The 18,526-nt window shown below is 38.2% G+C and overlaps 1 protein-coding gene across 1 annotated transcript in view; it reads left to right on the plus strand.

Annotated features, from left to right (window-relative positions):
- Positions 1-18,526, plus strand: part of LOC135218109 (BRISC and BRCA1-A complex member 1-like) — a 97,124-nt gene that overhangs the window by 22,780 nt on the left and 55,818 nt on the right. The window contains exons 4-5 of the mRNA XM_064254255.1: positions 7,163-7,340; positions 10,633-10,772. Of these exons, the coding sequence (XP_064110325.1) occupies positions 7,163-7,340; positions 10,633-10,772 (318 nt within the window). The remainder of the gene's footprint in view (positions 1-7,162; positions 7,341-10,632; positions 10,773-18,526) is intronic.

Raw genomic sequence — 18,526 nt, forward strand, 5'->3', positions numbered from 1 at the left:
ATTTATCTCAACCTTGGACAGTTTGCTTGCTTCATTTCTGTAAGATTAAGGAAACTTGTGTTTACCTTTTCTTTCTTGTTTATGGTTGTAGTAGCTTTGGCAGTGTGTAAATACTACAATAAATAGTAGGAGAATATAATTAGATGGGAAGTGGGAATGATTCATGGTAGACTAGCCTGTCTGCTGAGTAGAGGTTGATTAGGGTGCAAAGTACCTGTTCCTAAATCTTTTGTGTTCACTCATGTATATTTTTTTCAATTCAGTGCTGGTCCCAAGCCCAGAAATATAGAGTTGGGGTCAGGAACAGTATCCGTCCATAATAGTATTTGCTAAAACCAGTTATGAAGTGGCCATACAAGATTTAAAAATCAACCCCAACTTGGGATTAAGCTGCAATGGGGAGGATTATGAATACTTCTTTGATCATTATATGTGATTATACTTTTTCATATTAGATAGTAGGGACACTACGGTAACTGAAATATTGTTCTTGCGAAAATGCAATATTTATGGGTGTATTTTAAGTAAATATTATGCTTATTGGACCACATTTATGTGAGCACTTTTGCTTGTGGAGATTCGGTAGACTTTATTGATTTGATGAATGTTTGCATAAGTAGGCTAAGTAACTTACAACAACATTCTAAGGTTTGACGTAGGTTAGCTTAGGCTAGGAGTCGATCATATGCCAGGTATACCCTTTTCTGCATTGTGCCGGCTCCCTTTGGATCTAGTAGGGTGTAAGTCACCCCTGAGTATTCACGGGGATAGGGACCACAACCACCTGCCAATAGCCAAAATCCACAAATACTTGGTACCTTCCTATCAAAAAATGCATATAACTGCCTATTTTAATAGTTCCAACACCAAATATACCTTAAACTGTTATCTTGAACAAAATATACCTTACACTATTTGCCTAACCCTTCATGTCGGTAAATGTGTCAAAATGATTGACTGTTAAGGCTACACCCCTCTCCTGCTTATCTACAAGAAAAAGACTGGGAATTCCACAGAATTATGTGAGAGTCTTACTTATTTTACCATATTTTACTATATTTTCCGAGTTATTGAAATACAAAAAGTTGTAATTATAGCATGGAAAATATGAAAAAATTAATTACAAAGTAATGTCACATTTATCTATAAAACTATACAAGACAAATAAACATGGTACATGTTACATATGCATAAGAAAACTTTTTTCTCTCGCTTTTAACTCAGTGAGTGGGAGAAAAAATACAGGTCACCCTTCTGACTAGTACTATATCAAAGCATCTGAGCTGCAAGCTTTGTGATTGGCCATTTCCAACCCTTCCAGCCGATAGCGTGCCGTTATTGGGAGGCAGAGAGAGAAAGAGAGATGGGGGGGCAGGTGTTTGCTGTGATCTGAGTGATTGGCTACATCCAACACCTCCATCCAATAGTGTGTTGTCACGGAGCCTATGTCAAAGCAATAAAAATATTGTAACATAGATATGTATGTATGCAATATAATTTCAGTATAATTACTGAGTGGCTGCTATGGGGTGAGAAAACCTGTTTAAGGAGCTGGGGACAGTTCACATTAAAGAGAGGAGTGAAAATCGGATTATCTCTTTCTCTCTCTCTCTCTCTCTCTCTCGTAGTAGCCATCTTGCTTGGTGAGACGTACCCGCGTGAAGTCACAATAATCAACAGATATCACAAGTTTAACATACGACTAGAATTTGAGAAATATCTAGAAGTGTTCATGAACTAGCGGTGATAAGATTAGTGTGAAAATAGTAGGATAAAGCGTCTTCTAAGTTAGTTTATCAAGTGTAATACTATAAATCAGAACAAGATGGCAGTAAGTTCCAACTGCGGGGAAAAGGTGGCGTAATTTGGCGTGTTTAGCAGATTCGCAATACGATGAGGTAGCAGGAAGGGAACTGGCATTTCTCATCTATGAAATCAGCAACAGTCCTAACCAAAAGATACAAAAAGCATTCATAGATATATTAGAAGGATATAAATCCTTCAAACTGGAACAAATCTAATGAAAAACATCTTGAAAATAATTGAAGAAGTTCCAAATAAAATCCAAGTGGTCAAGAGACTCATAAAGAAAATATACATAAACCAACATATTCCGACAAGAAAATGAATAAGGTGAATCTTGTGAATATACTAATTGATGCATTAGGAAAAAGAATGCCAAAAGCATGCAAAACTGTGTAAGGTTTGGTATAGCATAGTCAATCCACAAAACCTAATCAGAAAATGTGCTGCATGCAACATTCCGACCCCCATCCACAGTGTGCTGAGGTAATACAAGATTTGAGAAAAGATACAAGAATTTTTTGTTCAACATGTCTATCATGGATAGACAATGTTATTAAATCAAGATTGAATGTACAAATAGTTGAGGATGAAGAAGAAGAGGAAGAGGAAGAAGAAGAAGAAAAAGAAGAAGAGGAAAACGGAAGAAAAGTAAACAAAAATGAAATGACAGAAAAAAATAAGGAAAACAAAGAACAAGATAAAAGTATGGATGCAGAGATACTCATTGATACTACATATGAGGCAATAAGCAGCATACCTACGAAGAAATAAATTACGATATGACAACAGAAAAGCAAATCCCGAAGAGGCTCTACCCAGATCTATACAATGACGGGAAAGAGGAAAAAATAGACAAGAAAGACAAAATCTGCAACCTTTTGAAAAGAGGGAATTGCAGATTTGGAGAAAGATGTTACTACAAACATCCTAAGATATGTCAAAACTATGAAATATATGGTAAATGTGCATACTTAGATGGATATGGGGATGATTGCAGAGATCTGCATCCAAAAATATGTAAAAACCTAAAAGAAGGAAAAGGATGTAAGTTAAGTCGACAAAAAATGCAAATATATGCACCCTGTAGCCATGAATCATAATCAAATAAATAACCAACCAAGTAATAAAATCCAAAATAAGAAAGAAACAAATAAAGAGAGAAATCAAGAATATCAGGTAAAAGAGAAAAGCAAACCACCAATGAGATATGCAGAGGTGTCAGCAAAAAATTTCAAAGCATCAGCTCCGAAATTCTACTCAAGAGATAATAACGGTATTTATTATGCAAGAGGATATTGCAGAAACGGAGAAAATTGCAGATTCAGACACAAAATTAATAATTATGATGAAGGAAGATCAAATATTATGAAAAGTTGGATTTTTTAATGTCAGAATTTCTGGAAATGAAAAAAAGAACAACATACCAGAACAGGAAAGAGACATGGGAAAATCCTTATTACTATCAGTATTAAATGAAGGAGAAAACACGCAAACCATCATAGTGATGAATGCGCAGGGTTTAGTACGAGTAACTCAAAAAGAAAAAATAGAGTACTTAGAAGAAACTAACCCAAAATGAAAAGAAAAATAGATATAATGAATATAAGTGAAACCTGGTATTCCCAAGAGACTGGGAATGATGATCAAATAAAAAGGGTTCCAAACTTATAGATCAGATAGAAAAAATAGGAATCAAGGGGGAACCGCAATATATGGGAAAGACAAAAAACAAGGAAAAATATATGAGAAATATAGTAACTCAGAATGTGAACTAATAGCGGTTAGAATTTGAATCTGAAAAATTGATGAACATAGTAATATATAGACCTCCTAATACTAAAGAGTTTGACTTAATAATTGAAAAATTGGATGATATATGTAGAAATCACAAGACTGGACTATTCTCCTATCTGGTGACTTCAACTTTCCTTTCGTAGAATGGAAAGAACGAATAGGAGATTGTGGTTGTACTTATACATATAAAAAAAGAGAGTAATAGTAGTGCAGAAGATAAGAGGCAATTTGAAAAGCTATTAGATATGCTACTAGAATACAACATTCAACAAATAAATCACCTGCCAACAAGAAAGGAAAATACTTTAGACCTAGTATTTGTGAACGAGATGAATTATGTAAAGAAAAATTAATAGTTTATAATGCGAGTATTTCAGACCATAATGTCATAGAATTAACAGTTCATTCCAAAGCAAGTGAAAATAGAGATAAGCAAGAAATGAAAAAGTGGGAAGGATATGGAAAATACAACTTCTACAGTAAAAATATAAAATGGTCAGAAATTAATGAAGAATTAAACAAAGATTGGGATAACATTTTCGTAAGTGATGACATAAGGGTAAATACGGAGATATTATATAAAATATTGGAGATAATAGTGGAAAAATATATACCGAAGAAGAAAAGTAAACATCATTCATGCATACCAAGAGACAGAAGGATCTTGTTCCAGAAAATCAGAAAGTGGAAAAAAGGTCTTGCAAAAGAAAAAAATGCATGGAAAGTTATAGAACTAAAAAGTAAGATAGAAAATGCAGAACAAAAGATTAACAATCAAAAGAAAATGAAAAACGGGACTTGGAAGAAAAAACCCTATTAAATATCAAGCAAAACCCCAAACTATTATACTCATATGCGAAGAAGATGAATAAAAGAAGAATAGAAATAGGCCCTCTGAGAATTGAAGGGAGATTAACGAATGAAAAAAGGAAATTTGCAACATACTGGCAGAACGATATAAGAGAGAATTCACCCCTAGAATAGATAATGAAGATAATGATATAGAAGTAAGGGATTAAAATAGTGAATATTTAGCTGACATAGATATTAATGAAGCTGATATTGTGCAGGCTATTAATGAAATTAAAAATGGAGCTGCTGCAGGGCCTGATGGAATTCCTGCTATTTTGTTAAAGAAAGTAGTTCATTCTATCGCAAAGCCACTTGCAATATTATTAAGACAAAGTGTAGATACAGGCAAGATATATGATGAGCACAAATTAGCATATATTACCCCTACTTTCAAAAGTGGATCAAGACTAGAGGCAAGTAATTATAGGCCTGTGAGTCTAACATCACATATTATGAAAGTGTATGAAAGGGTAATGAAGAAAAATATTATGAAACATTTAATAAAAAATAATTTGTTTAATAAAGGACAACATGGTTCGTACCCGGAAAAAGTACACAAAACCCAACTGTTAGTCCACCGTGAAAACATATTCAAAAATATGAAAAGCGGAAATGAAACAGATGTGGTTTATTTAGACTTTGCAAAAGCTTTTGATAAAGTAGACCATAATATATTGGCGAAGAAAATTAGAAAACACAATATTGTGGATAAAGTAGGAAGATGGTTAAAAGAATTTTTACACAACAGAAAACAGATAGTTATTGCAAACGACGAGAAATCGGATGAAGCCAAGGTAATATCGGTGTGCCGCAAGGTACGGTGTTAGCTGCAATACTGTTTGTTATTATGATTGAAGACATAGACAATAATGTTAAGGATTCGGTAGTGAGTAGTTTCGCAGATGACACAAGAATAAGTAGAGAAATTACTTGTGATGAAGATAGGAACGCTCTACAAAGAGACCTTAACAAAGTATATGATTGGGCAGAGGTAAATAGGATGGTATTTAACTCTGATAAATTTGAATCAATAAATTATGGAGACAGAGAAAGAAAGCTATATGCATATAAGGGAACTAATAATGAGACCATCACAAATAAGGAAGCAGTTAAAGACCTTGGTGTGATGATGAATAGGACATGTTATGCAATGATCAAATAGCAACTCTGTTGGCAAATGTAAAGCAAAAATGGGAAATTGTTGTTACGGCACTTCAAAACAAGAAAAGCTGAACACATGATTATGCTTTATAAAACATATGTTCGTAGTCCACTTGAATATTGCAATATGATATGGTACCCACACTATCAAAAGGATATTGCACAAATAGAGAGTGTACAAAGGTCCTTTACAGCTAGAATAGAAGAAGTTAAGGACCTAGACTACTGGGAAAGACTACAATTCTTAAAATTATATAGTCTAGAAAGGAGAAGAGAACGCTACATGATAATTCAGGCATGGAAACAGATAGAAGGAATAGCAGAAAATATCATGGAACTAAAAATATCAGAAAGAGCAAGCAGAGGTAGATTAATAGTGCCCAAAACTATACCAGGAAAAATAAGGAAAGCACACAGGACATTAATCCACTACGCACCAGCATCGATAATGCAGCGTCTATTCAATGCGTTGCCAGCTCATCTGAGGAATATATCAGGAGTGAGCGTAGATGTGTTTAAGAATAAGCTCGACAAATATCTAAACTGCATCCCAGACCATCCAAGATTGGAAGATGCAAAATATACCGGAAGATGTACTAGCAACTCTCTGGTAGACATTAGAGGTGCCTCACACTGAGGGACCTGGGGCAACCCGAACAAGATGTAAGGTCTGTAAGGTCTAAGGTCTCTCTCTCTCTCTCTATCTCTCTCCTCTCTCTCTCCTCCTCTCCTCTTCTCTCTCCGAGCTAAAAATAAATGTATTTAAATATGCATTGAAAAAAATACATGAAAGTAAACGTGAAAGTACAGTGATCAGTGAATATTGTGCAACAAAAAATCCATAATTACTGAATTTTCCACAAATAATTTGGACATACTTTTGACAGAAAAATCCATGAGTAGGAAGCATAGCTTTCAGTGTTGCTTGGAAACTGGATAGTGATATCATTAATTGCTGAGTGGACTAATGGGTAGAGATATGTGAATACACATTACAGTATCTACACTATGTGGCTACAAAGGAATCTGTGTAGGTATTGTTAGCCTTTTGCTTATGTTCACACACAGTGAAGATGTAACCCTTTAGTTGAGAAATGAGGTCAAGCATGGATCTTGGTTTTTGTGTGCAAGTCAAATTGGGTTGCATCATACATTAAGTGACCAGTAGTGGTCACCATAGCTTGTATTTATTCCTAAATGTTGACAAAATTCTTTGAAATACTGTAAAGTATAAGCTTGATTTCAAGACTTGTAATAATTATATATCTCTTACATAGTATACTGCATGCTTTTTTAGATTAACTGCATTTACTGAAAATAACATGGGTTTAAACTGCATATTAAGGTAACTTTCTGAAACTGTCCTGTTAGGCTAACCTGGATGTGTCCAGTCTAACCTGGATGTGTCCAGTCTCTTAAGCTAACCTTGATGTGTTCAGTTTCTTACCTATTATATTTGCATTTCCCAACTAATCAGTCTATATGTGAATATATGTTAATGTAAAATGGTACAAGCTGTGTAACAACATTTCATAGTTTTTGTTTTCAGATGCATGATTTTACCAACAATCCTCGTGAGATTATAGCAGAATTAGAGGAACTTGAGGAAGCTGCTGCAACCACTCATTGTGATATGAGTTCACTGTTTGATCTTATAGAACAACAAGTGACCCTTCCCCAGTGCGCCAACCCAGCAGTTTTCCCTCCTGAATTTATATGTAGGACAAGTAAGTGTTCAATATGATTTGTTTAACATTTGTAAATACTCTACCAAACATTTACACAGTCACTCAGCTTTACAGATGTCTACCATCAGAAATGACTAGAAATTTGTCCAGACCAGCTAGAGAGCAAGTCAGTCACGAGCTGACTAGAATATTGGGTTGTATAAGAAACCCTACCAGGAAGAATTTGGAACAGACAGTTGGAAAAAAGTATGACAGTAACAGCATACACTAACCTGTGATATTTATATAGGAATTAAGGATTTTATATGCAATGAAAATGTTGAGTAAGATGCCAAAGAAAAGGCATAGAAAGAACAATTGTTCAGTCAACAGTTATCAGTTTTGTATGCTGGAAATATTAACTGATATAATATTTATACTAGTGAGGCAAGTACATGAGATGTACCATTTGAAGAGGGAGATTAAATTACATTTGATAACTGGGAGCTCCTATGCACAGAAGACTTGATTTTAATAATAGAATCAGAGGAAGAGGCTGTATTAATGTTTGAAAAATTTGAGAATGGAATGGAGAGGTGGACTGAAAATCTGCATGCAAAACAATGCATATGGAGACTGAAAAGAAAGGCAAGAAAAAGATTGCATTAAGGAAAATGACTCTGTAGATGCTGTGTAAGTTGTAGGGGTGATCTCAAGCACCGTGTATTGCATGTGACAGATTGTGTCATAAAAAATGCCCTAGAATGCAAAATATGTAAACAAAGTAAGAGATTTGTTATGTCTGAAATGTTTGAAATATGAATAAGGAATAGATGGAGTAGGTGCGCCATATTAAGGGGGAAGTGCTGACCGTAGAAGAAATAAAAATTTCTACTACCTTAGAGACCTTGTGGACTCTGAAATATGGGATTGAAAGGATAGTAAGAAAGATGTAGGAACAACCTGGATAAAGTGGTTAAATATTGCTAGACCTCTTTTAAATAAAAATATTGTATTGCAATACACTCCCGGAACACCTGAATTAGTCCTGGTCACTGACCAGCCCGAACTATATCACCACATATTTATCCACTAAGTTGGTTCTAACATAGGAAATTCTTTAATTTGGGGATGATTCTCAACTATCAGACTTTTTAGGCTTTTCCATCCCCCAAGAGAATCACAAATTGCATTCAGAAGATCCGCAAGTTCCTCTCTCTCTCTCTCTCTCTCTCTTTTATCGTATTCATCCTATTAGTGGATGAGCCTTCTAGGAACACTGTCATCAATTGAAACCTTTGTTCCATTGGGCAGATTCCACATGAGAAATCTTCAATTCTTCCTCAAAGCCAACTGGGACAGGAACACTCAACCAGACTCAGACTTTCCTATCACTCAGGAGATAAAGTTGGACCTCCAGTGGTGGCTTCCAGACAGAAGATTTTTGCAAGGGAGATAGATCTCTTCTCCCTCCCAGCCTCGGTCTGGACTGGTACTCTGATGCCTCAGATCTAGGCTGGGGAGCCCTTAGGGGAGCAAGAAGTTTCTGGGACATGGTCTCCAGAAGAAACAAATTTCCACATCAATGTCAAGGAATTGAAGGCCATTCATCTGAGCCTCTTTCATTTCTCTTCATTGGTTCGCAACAAAATGGTTGTTCATGTGGACAACACCATGGTCCCTTCGGATACTACAAAAAAACTGGTGGGGGCATACATTCTTTTTCCCTTAGCCAGACTGCTAAAGAGCTTCTTCTATGGGCCCATCGGAATCAAGTAACACTTGCCACCTGCTTTAATCAAGGGAAGTTAAACGTCTTGGCTGACGAAATGAGCCATCGGAGACAGGTTCTTACCACCGAATAGACCATGGACTACAGGATTTGCACTGGCCTTTGGAGATTGTGGAGCAGACCCTCCATAGATTTGTTTACCACCTCAAGGAACAACTGCCTTCCTCTCTTCTGCTCTCCAGTGCCGGATCCCCTGGCTTGGGCGACAGACACCATGCTGTTAGACTGGTTAGGTCTGGATTTTTATGCATTCCCTCCCTTCAGCTTGGTCAGGGAAGTGCTAATTATATGAAAATTATATTTGTGTAATAAAATGACTAAGTCAGAGCCCTCCCTCCTCCCCTCTGTTTTTCGTGGACTTTGCGGCAATAGATAGAATGATGCCGTTGGCTTCAGTCACTCCTAAGCCCCCATTGCAGTGGACGGGCCTGTCATCCTCGCTTTGTAACAGTCACTTGTCTGCGAATTTTGAATTTAGGATGCTGTGCGAGCATAATTGTTAGCTAAGTAATTATTTGGTAAGTACAACTACTATCCGACTTACAACCTGCTCAACATACGACCACTCGTACTTACAACCTTACTTCAGACAGTTGACCATTGAGTTACTTGGCACTGCGCCATCTCATGAGAACTCCATCACTCAGGCATGAGAACTCTCATCACTCAGGCAGCATCAGTTTGAGTTACCCTGCCCTATCTGCAGCATCATTTGGTATTAACTGTACTGTAGACTGAATTGCAAACCAATTTACGTAAGAATCGACTTCTGAAATGCATGCAAGAACCTAACCCCATTGTAACTCAATGCCTGATTGTACGTAATATATACTATTACATAAATGATTAAAATGTATTAGTAGAAGTACATTATGGTAAAAAGATTGAAATAATGATTGTACATTACATTACAGTACTAAGTAGGCACTTTTATATAGCAAAGGTTTGATAGTATACCCTACCCAGTATGTTGGCCACTTTCTAAGGTTCGACTTACGTCCATTCTGACTTACAACCAGTGGGTCGGAACCAAACTTGGTTGTAAGTAGGATAGTACCTGTATACTGTATATATAAAACCTAATTTTATTATAAAAAATATAAGTTTTTAACTGTAAACAGCTGAACCTTATTTGAATGGTTTTTGACTAACTAAGCACCCTTATTTGACCTAATCAAAAGGTTAATGAGTAAGGTACTGTTGTTTTACAATTGATTTTATATCAGTAGTCTTATAATAACCTATTTAATGTGTAATTGCCATATATTTGTATTAAACAATAACATTTTAAAGTCTTGTTGACTGGTTACTAGTTATTCAGGATTTTCAAAGAATGTGCTAAGTTTTGGTTGTTATAAGTTAGTTGTGCTATAAAAAGAGTTGCAGTTATCATTTTTCTTTACCATTTTGATTTCTAATGAAAATGGTTATGCACTGTTCTGTACTATTCAGAGGCCTTTTTATTGCTCTAATTTTACAAAATTTAACATATGGTCAACCTTTATTTGCCACTTTTATTCTTTATATCTTTCATTACCCAATGGATCTTCTCAATTTTAGTTTTGATGTATGGACGATCCCAGTGCTTACCCCAGTTTCTCGAAGGAAAAACGGCTTTTTCAAAACTTAATGAAAATCCACACTTCTTTTTGGATATATTGTACATGCACGAAACTCCAAGTGATGACAATAAATGTGAGGTTAGTATTAATTGAAAAAAGGTTGTATAGTACTGAATGCTGTGTTTGTTAGGTTAATTATACCATGCAATTGGTATCTATTTTACTGCTGTAAGGCTGTCTAAAGTTTGATCATAGCTAAGTACTTTTGAAGTTTTATGCATTTTGTTTATTTCAACTTTTAGGGTTGTATTGTAGTTAGATGTGTTTCAGGCTTTAGCAGTTTTTTGCTTCATATGTATGACAGCCAGTCAACCAGAGCATATTCTAAACTGTACTGTTGGTTTGGAAATTCCAAGAATGAAAGTCTTAAAACATTTCAAAATTAATGATTTTAATATATACTATGTAATCAGTACTCTTCTGTTTTTATATTAGTAATTTACCAAGTATGGTGGAACCTTGGTTTTCATACATAATCCATTCCAGAACCTCCAAGGAAAACCGAAACGCACAAAAACTGAAGCAGTAATTTCCATAAGGAATAATGTAAATACAATTAATGCATTCCAGACCCAAAAGTATTAACAAAAAATACATTTTATAGGGAACAAACACAGTTTTACATACAGAGAACAATGAGAAATAAATATAAATGACTAATGAAACTAATAAATGAACCTTTAACATCTTTCTTACCTCTATGGAAAACACTTGTTAGCGTATGGAAGATGGAGAGGAGGAGAGAGGGAGGAGAGGACATTGTTTGGAAGGGGAAATTCCCTCCAGAAGGACTTTTTTTACATCATTCCACTTTGCAAACATGTTCTTAATCCGTGAAGTAGGCACATTATGTATGCACATTATGTATGCCTATTCGTTTAATGAAATTTTTCAAACCAACCTCTCCTTGCCTTAGATTCACTAACAGCAGCGCTTGTTGTAGGTATTTTCTCACTGAGATCGGCATGCAACTTCCTCCAACACTTTGCTACAAGTTCTTTCTTAAATTTTTTACAGGGGCTAGTACCTGGAACTTTCTTTGGCCCCATGATGGCTTATTTAACAGTTGCACTTGAATAAAAAAGCACTAAAACAACGAACGCAAAAGCAGAATGGGTTATGAAAGAAGATGGGATGCTTTGTTTGGGAGCTCGATATGGAAGGAGGCAAACCAGAGGTCCAAGGAAGGTCAGTGGGGTTTGCCTGCATGTAGTTGCCCCCTCAACCGAGCTTGTTGTGCATTCCCAGGACTCAGGGGGGATGGCCACTGGAAGGATGTCCATGTGGATGTACATACCTTGTCATTGAGTAGTTTCGATTCCAACTTGGACAGGAGATGAAGTTGGCACTTCCCTGAGCCTTCCAGGCCATTGAAAAGGCTTCCAGCCCCCAAGTGTGCTCCTCCATTTCCTTGCAAGCATTCCAGAGCTCTGGATCATAGTCCCAGCTTCTGGGACCAGATAAGCACCCCAACTTCTCCCGAGTATTTTGTACCCAAACGCATGTTTAAAAAGAGTCCCGAGTGCCCAGTAATGGCATAGCACCCAGTAGTGGTCGAGTGCCCAGTGAAAGAGCATTCAGTGGCACCTGAGCACCCAGGGGGAGAAGAGTTAGTTGTGTACATTGAATGCAAGCTCCCAGCTGGTGTCAAACACCCAGTAGGAGAGACTGCAGTACATTTTAAGTGTCCAATGTATGGAGCAGATCTCTCAGTGGTAGTCAAGCAGCCAGTGAGTTTGGTATGTGCAGTGGATTCTGAGTGCCTAGGGGAGTTGAGCACAGAGTGTAAGCCGAGCATTCTAAGCTTTTTTTTTTTTGTGATGAATTTTACCTACTGTTAAATTTAGCTATATCTCCACCCCGATTAGGTGAGTCGGCATTCAAACAAAAAATGGAATGGCTGCCCGGATGACTGTCTAGTTTACCTGTTCTCCACCAGCTTTGTTTCAAATGTTTTAGCTCTTGTCAGAATTCTCCTTGCCGCCATTGTGGTTAGGCGATTGTTGGTATTCTATGAAGTTTGGCTGTTTTACACCTGTTTATGGTATTGTAATTTAATTTTCCTAGGATATCTTCCACCGGAAGCAAAACCAATAACATCAGGTTATGTAGGAATGATTTTGGTGTAATCAGGATGTTGAAATTGGAAGTTGACCAACATTCGGTTTGTACTTGCAAGGGTACAGAGTGTGATCTTGGAACTACTAGATGTGAAGAATGTAGGGAATAGCTCTGAGAAATTTATGCCTGAATATGTCTTATATAGGAAAGACAGGAGTCTAATAGATTGCGAAAGCAATTAGTTAGGTCAGGACTTAAACCCGTCAGTTCTATCCTACATAGTGTCCCTTCATCTACAGCTATCCCTACTCAGACTAGGCATTTTGGTAGCGCTAGTATTGACCTCCTTTGTAGCTCCACCTTCTGCTCCCCATTCGGTTCAGGAAAAGTGTAACGAGAAGTTAGAACATAACATTAAACCTATTTTTAGTTCTAATACAAGTTGAACCGAGTTCGTGACGGGAACATTCCGAATCCCTCCATATAGTGCGCTCTTTTTCGTGTTCCCTGTTAGAAGTAAGGTGTTGGTGCTCTGGTCTGTACGTAGCCTAAGCCTAGGACTGCCCTGTGACAGTTGGTAATATCCGCTGCCAGGGAACCGGGTCGGTTCTCGGGACGATGGGGTTCTGTGCCCTCCAATGCCTACTTCGCTCTTTTCATAGTCTGAATCTCATTTAAAATGTTCACCTAAGGACCGTTAAAGCATTTGCGTAAGGACCGTTTTGGTAAGCATTAATCCTTGCTCTGTAAGCGCATTCTGCTGTCATCAACATCTAGTTTCAGGTGTTAGCATGCATAGGATTGATTATATATAATATAGGTATAGACAATTTTATTGAGATTATAATGCATCTGTAGTGAGTTTTACACATTTGGATATTATGTCGACTCAGTAGACTGTTTATCTCTCTTATGTTTTGATTATTGTAAATTCTTGTCTGCTAGCATATTGCTCTTTCTTCATGATGCTTGTGTTCGTTCTTGTAGTATCTAAGGTTCTCTCCAAGTTAGATATTATTCTAGCTTCAGAGCTTTCTAACAACGAACTTTGCCTGTTGAAAGCTTACATGTTGATACTAACCAAATTCCCCTTGATCTGAGAGGGCAAGAACTATGATTAATACATGGCTAGAATTAAAAGTGCTCCCAAAAATCCCTCCTTCCAGGTGCTGAGGGAAGCAGACTCACAGGTCTTTTCTGGTATAAGAGCCTCTAGACCATTCCAAGTTGGACTAAATCAAGTTGTTACAGGCAATCATCTTAAATCCCAGAAAATCAAGGAAGTAAAACATCCTGTGTATCCTCCATGGCTTATTCCAGAAGCATCTGTGTGCAAAAAAGCATATAACAAAAAAGACTGTCCTGAGGAAGAGATTAGGGGAAAATTCTTGGAGCACGAAACTGTCCATACTAATGTGACAAAAATATATACGGATGGATCAAAGTCAGATAGTGGTGTTGGCTGTGCAGTTATCCTTGGTGATACAGCATACACAGCTAAACTACCTGACTTTGCATCCATATTCACAGCAGAATTAACAGCCATAGTCTCTGCCCTGGATATAGTTTTTCAAAGTAGCGACACTAATTTTGTCATTTACTTGGATTCCAAAAGCACTTTAGAAGCTATTAAAAAATTCAATGGCCTCCATCCGTTAGTTCAAAAAGTTCAGGAATCGCTATTCCATTTGTATTATTTGCATAAATCTGTCTTTCTGTTGGGTCCCTTCACATGTGGGGATTTGCGGAAACGAGATGGCAGATAGGGAAGCGAAAGCTGCTAGTGTCTCATCTGAAACCGCCTTTAGTAAAGTGCCTCATACAGATCTAAAAGGTCCTTTTAGGTCTTATATTTCAAGCAAATGGCAAGGAAGATGGACTTCTCCTCATCTTGCCAATAATAGAAAGTATAGAAACATTAGAAATAATATATTGCCATGGTCTTCGTCTTTCCAGTTTGATAGACGAACAGAAATAGTTTTAAGCATACTGAGGATTGGGCACACTTATTTGACCCATCAGTTTATTTTAGAAGGGGGCAGCCTCCCACAGTGTGTTTGCGGTGGCGAGATGCTAACAGTTGAGCACATTCTGGTTGCTTGCCCCAGATATTTTAACCAGAGAGAGAGATATTTTAGGGGTAAATCCCTTTGTGATATTATGGGAGATGAAGCAGATATTTCTGCTCTCATCTCCTTTTTAAAGTCTATAAACATTTTCATTAACATTTAATTATTTTTTATCTATCACATCATAGATATTTATATTTATTTATTAAGCATTTTCTTCATTAATTCATTCATTTGTCATATGGTAATTCATCTATGAACCATTTTCTCCATACACTTATTAACTCATTTATAATGTAATTTATTTACTTTCCATTACGGCGCTGAATGGCTTCTTCGGGCCCAGTGCCTAGGCTTTTGCCCTAAAACTCATACATCCATCCAACAACGTTCCATATAGGAATGCTTTCAATTATGTACGATCGCTTTCGGACGAGGCGGGAGAGTTGTTGTAACTCCTCTCCCACCGCCTCCCAATCTTTCCCATGTTCTGGCGCCTAGTTTTCTTTCCCTCAGTCGACTTGTTCGGACGTTGTTGACTCGTGTGGATGTAGTTCACTCATGTGGACGTAGTTCACTCGAGCAGACTTGGCCGAGTCCTGATTTGCTTAAAACTGTCTTTCCTTTCATCAAGTCATAGTGGATGCAATAAGGCACTCAGCTGCTGTCACCTCTTATCGACAAGTGTCACTTTCTGTCGCCAAGGGTTGCGAAGAAAGAGCAATTCTTTAAGCTCTTTTATTTACCTCCTTTTGGCAGCTGTCTCCTCCTGTCGCCCACTGGCGGAAGAAGAGTTTGAAATGGAGATGGAGGAACTCGTTTGGGCTGGTCGGCATTTGTTGCAACATTATACTTTGCTGTATCCTCATTTTGTTGAGGAAAGAGGCCACATAGAGAATATGTCTGGCTTGTCTTGGCATATTTTGGCGCCCTCTAAATATTGGAGAAGAGAACCAACGCTTTCTTCTATTAGAGAGCATTTCATAACTTATCTCGTACTCGGACGCACAAAGCTCCCTTTAGGTCTGCCTTGGCTTGTCGTCTTGTGTCTTATAGAGTCACGGGAGCCGAAGATCACCTCTTGCGGTACAAACGCTTATTGGTCGTTTAACCGTCGTTAGTAGGAGGTTTGCTTTCTTTCTCTTTCCTGTGGGGAAATGAACTCGAGAGTGACAGACATGCTGATGGAGTTTCAGTCTAGCTTGTTGAGTTGTTACCTTTTACTTAGCTACGTTGTCTCATCACAGCCAGCTTAGAGAGGTGGAAGCACCAACCCAGCGAGTTTGTGAAGCTAGCTTTAGAGTTTGTTGCCACCGGGAGTTTTAGTGACGAAGACAAATAACTAATTTCTGATGCTGCAGGGTAATTTCCTCATGCTTATACTCACTCAGTTTGGAAGAAGTGAGAACACATTCGCTTCCTGTCTGATTATGCAGTTCTGGTTAAGGCGATAAAGGATTATCTATTGGTAGTCTTGTTTTATACCTTTCGGGGACAAGTGCAGACCTCAGGTTCTGGGATATGGATAGTTGCAACCTCCTAACATGCATGGAGAGACTTGCGACCAATACCTTACATGGTGGAGACAGTGAAGGGCATTTGTGATTCTTTTTGGTTGTCCTCCCATTCTTAGCCCTCCTACGCCTTTACCACAGACTCCTTTACCAGGTTCACATGTTTCTGATCCTAACATCATTACCAACCTCGAATCTAGGTTCAACAAGAAGTTTGAGTTTTTAGCTGATTATGTCCTGGAGTTAGGTTTATCTTTTAAAGCTTTCATGAATAAAATGATGGGTGACAGTGCTGTGCAAAGTGTTAGTGTTGTGCCTGAGGAGGTGGCTGTCCGTCCCACCAGTTCTTGCAGACAAAGATCACTGTCCCGCTCCCCCGCACGGGGGAGAAGACATACTGAAGGTCCAAGGGAGGCTGTTGGGGTTTTCCCACAGGCATTCGCCCCCTTTGTTGAGCCTATTGTATGCTCCCAGGCTGCAACAGAGCGCTGTTGTAAAGGTGTCTCGAATGGTGCTGTGCGTAAGTCTTCGGATACAGATGTGTCTTCTCCTGACAAGAAGCGCCATCAGTGCAGTGTGGTTTCCTTGCAACCTCTGAAGAGGCATTCAACAGTTGCTGATGTCTCGTCTCCTGTCAAGAGGCACAGGGAGGATATTTTTAGTCCCAAACCTAGCAGCTTCACAGTCCCACCTTCAGATGCTCCTGCAGTGCATTCTTGTCACTTTTCATGGGACAGCCCAGAATCTCTTGAGGTCTTTCAAATACCCAGTTTTGGCGCCAAAGTGCTCAGACCTTTGGCATAAGCAAACTCTCGCTTCCGAGCACCAGTCTCTGCCTAGGCTCTTGATTGCCAGCTTCCAGCTATAGTGCCAAAGTATCCTGCTCCTGCTTATTTGCACCAACTTCTGTTTCTCGGCGTCAAATTGTAGTGCACTCTTCCTCTGTATCAACTTAAGAGGATCCAGTTTTCTCACCTCTTTGTCATCAACTTCAAGGCCTAATGGGAGTTTTAAAGAAGAAATCCTCTGTTTCCAGGAACAAAGAAGCTTCTATGTCACTTATTTCGTCTGATAAAGAAGCTGAGCAAGGCTCAATGACATCTGCTTATTGGAGTCTTCTTCACTTCTTTCTAGCCACTTTTCCAGATTTCTTTGAGCCTGCTTCTCTGAGTTCCCCAGCTTCGACTTCCCTTATGAGGAAAAGTAGTGACAACACCGCCCTTCCTAAGCTAGTTCTTTCCTCCTCCTCTACGAGAGTACTTACTTCAAGAGGTGGATGAATGGTTCGCCTCCAAGAGGAAACTAGGAAAAGGATCTTTTGCCTTCCCTCCCTCAAAATTAAATAAGACTTAGTTTTACCAGACCACTGAGCTGATTAATAGCTCTCCTATGGCTGGCCCGAAGGATTAAATATTTTTACTTGTCCAGTAACCATGAATATTTTTACTTGGCCAGCAACCTATTGGTTACTTAGCAACAGGACCTACAGTTTATTGTGGGATCCGAACCACATTATATCGATAAAGGAATTTCTAATCACCAGAAATACATTCCTCTGGTTCTATGCTGTCCCTCCCTCTAAGTTCCTTAAGAGGAGATACTGTTTTTTATATCACCAGGGAGGTTCCTTCCTTGGGAGTTTCTGAATCCTCCCAAGGTGACTTCTCCAGTTTGGTCGACACTTCCCAACGGTCTGCTTTTGCTTCAGCTAAAGTTATGTTCTCCTCACAGAAATTGGGTCATTTGGCAATATTTTACTCTCTGTCAGCCATTAGTGAACTCCCATGGCTGCAAAGTCCTCACAAATGCAGAGGCAGTTCATGGCTCATAATTGGCACGCTTTTTATGGGTTAAGAGAGTGCCGACTAGAGACAGTAATCACCTGCAACGGCTCTCTTACCGGGTGAAGTATAATGAGCATTGTTACAATGCTAGCAACATGTCTATTTCAAAGTCAATATCTTTCTTTTAATGTTTTGAAGTAGCTTTTGTCCATGATTCCCACCTAATTTAAATGTGGAATCAGCTATGTAATTTCTTGGTAAGTCACTTATGTAAAAATGATATTTTTATGATAAGGCTTTATATGTATTCACAAGGAAATTGGATAATCGGAGCCCTCCCTCCTCCCCACAGATGGACATGATGGCTCAAATGGTTTGGAGTTCTCAGCTATTTTGTACCTAAC

Source organism: Macrobrachium nipponense, chromosome 9 (genome assembly GCF_015104395.2).
Source record: "Macrobrachium nipponense isolate FS-2020 chromosome 9, ASM1510439v2, whole genome shotgun sequence".
In the NCBI taxonomy this organism is placed as follows: Eukaryota; Metazoa; Arthropoda; class Malacostraca; order Decapoda; family Palaemonidae; genus Macrobrachium; species Macrobrachium nipponense.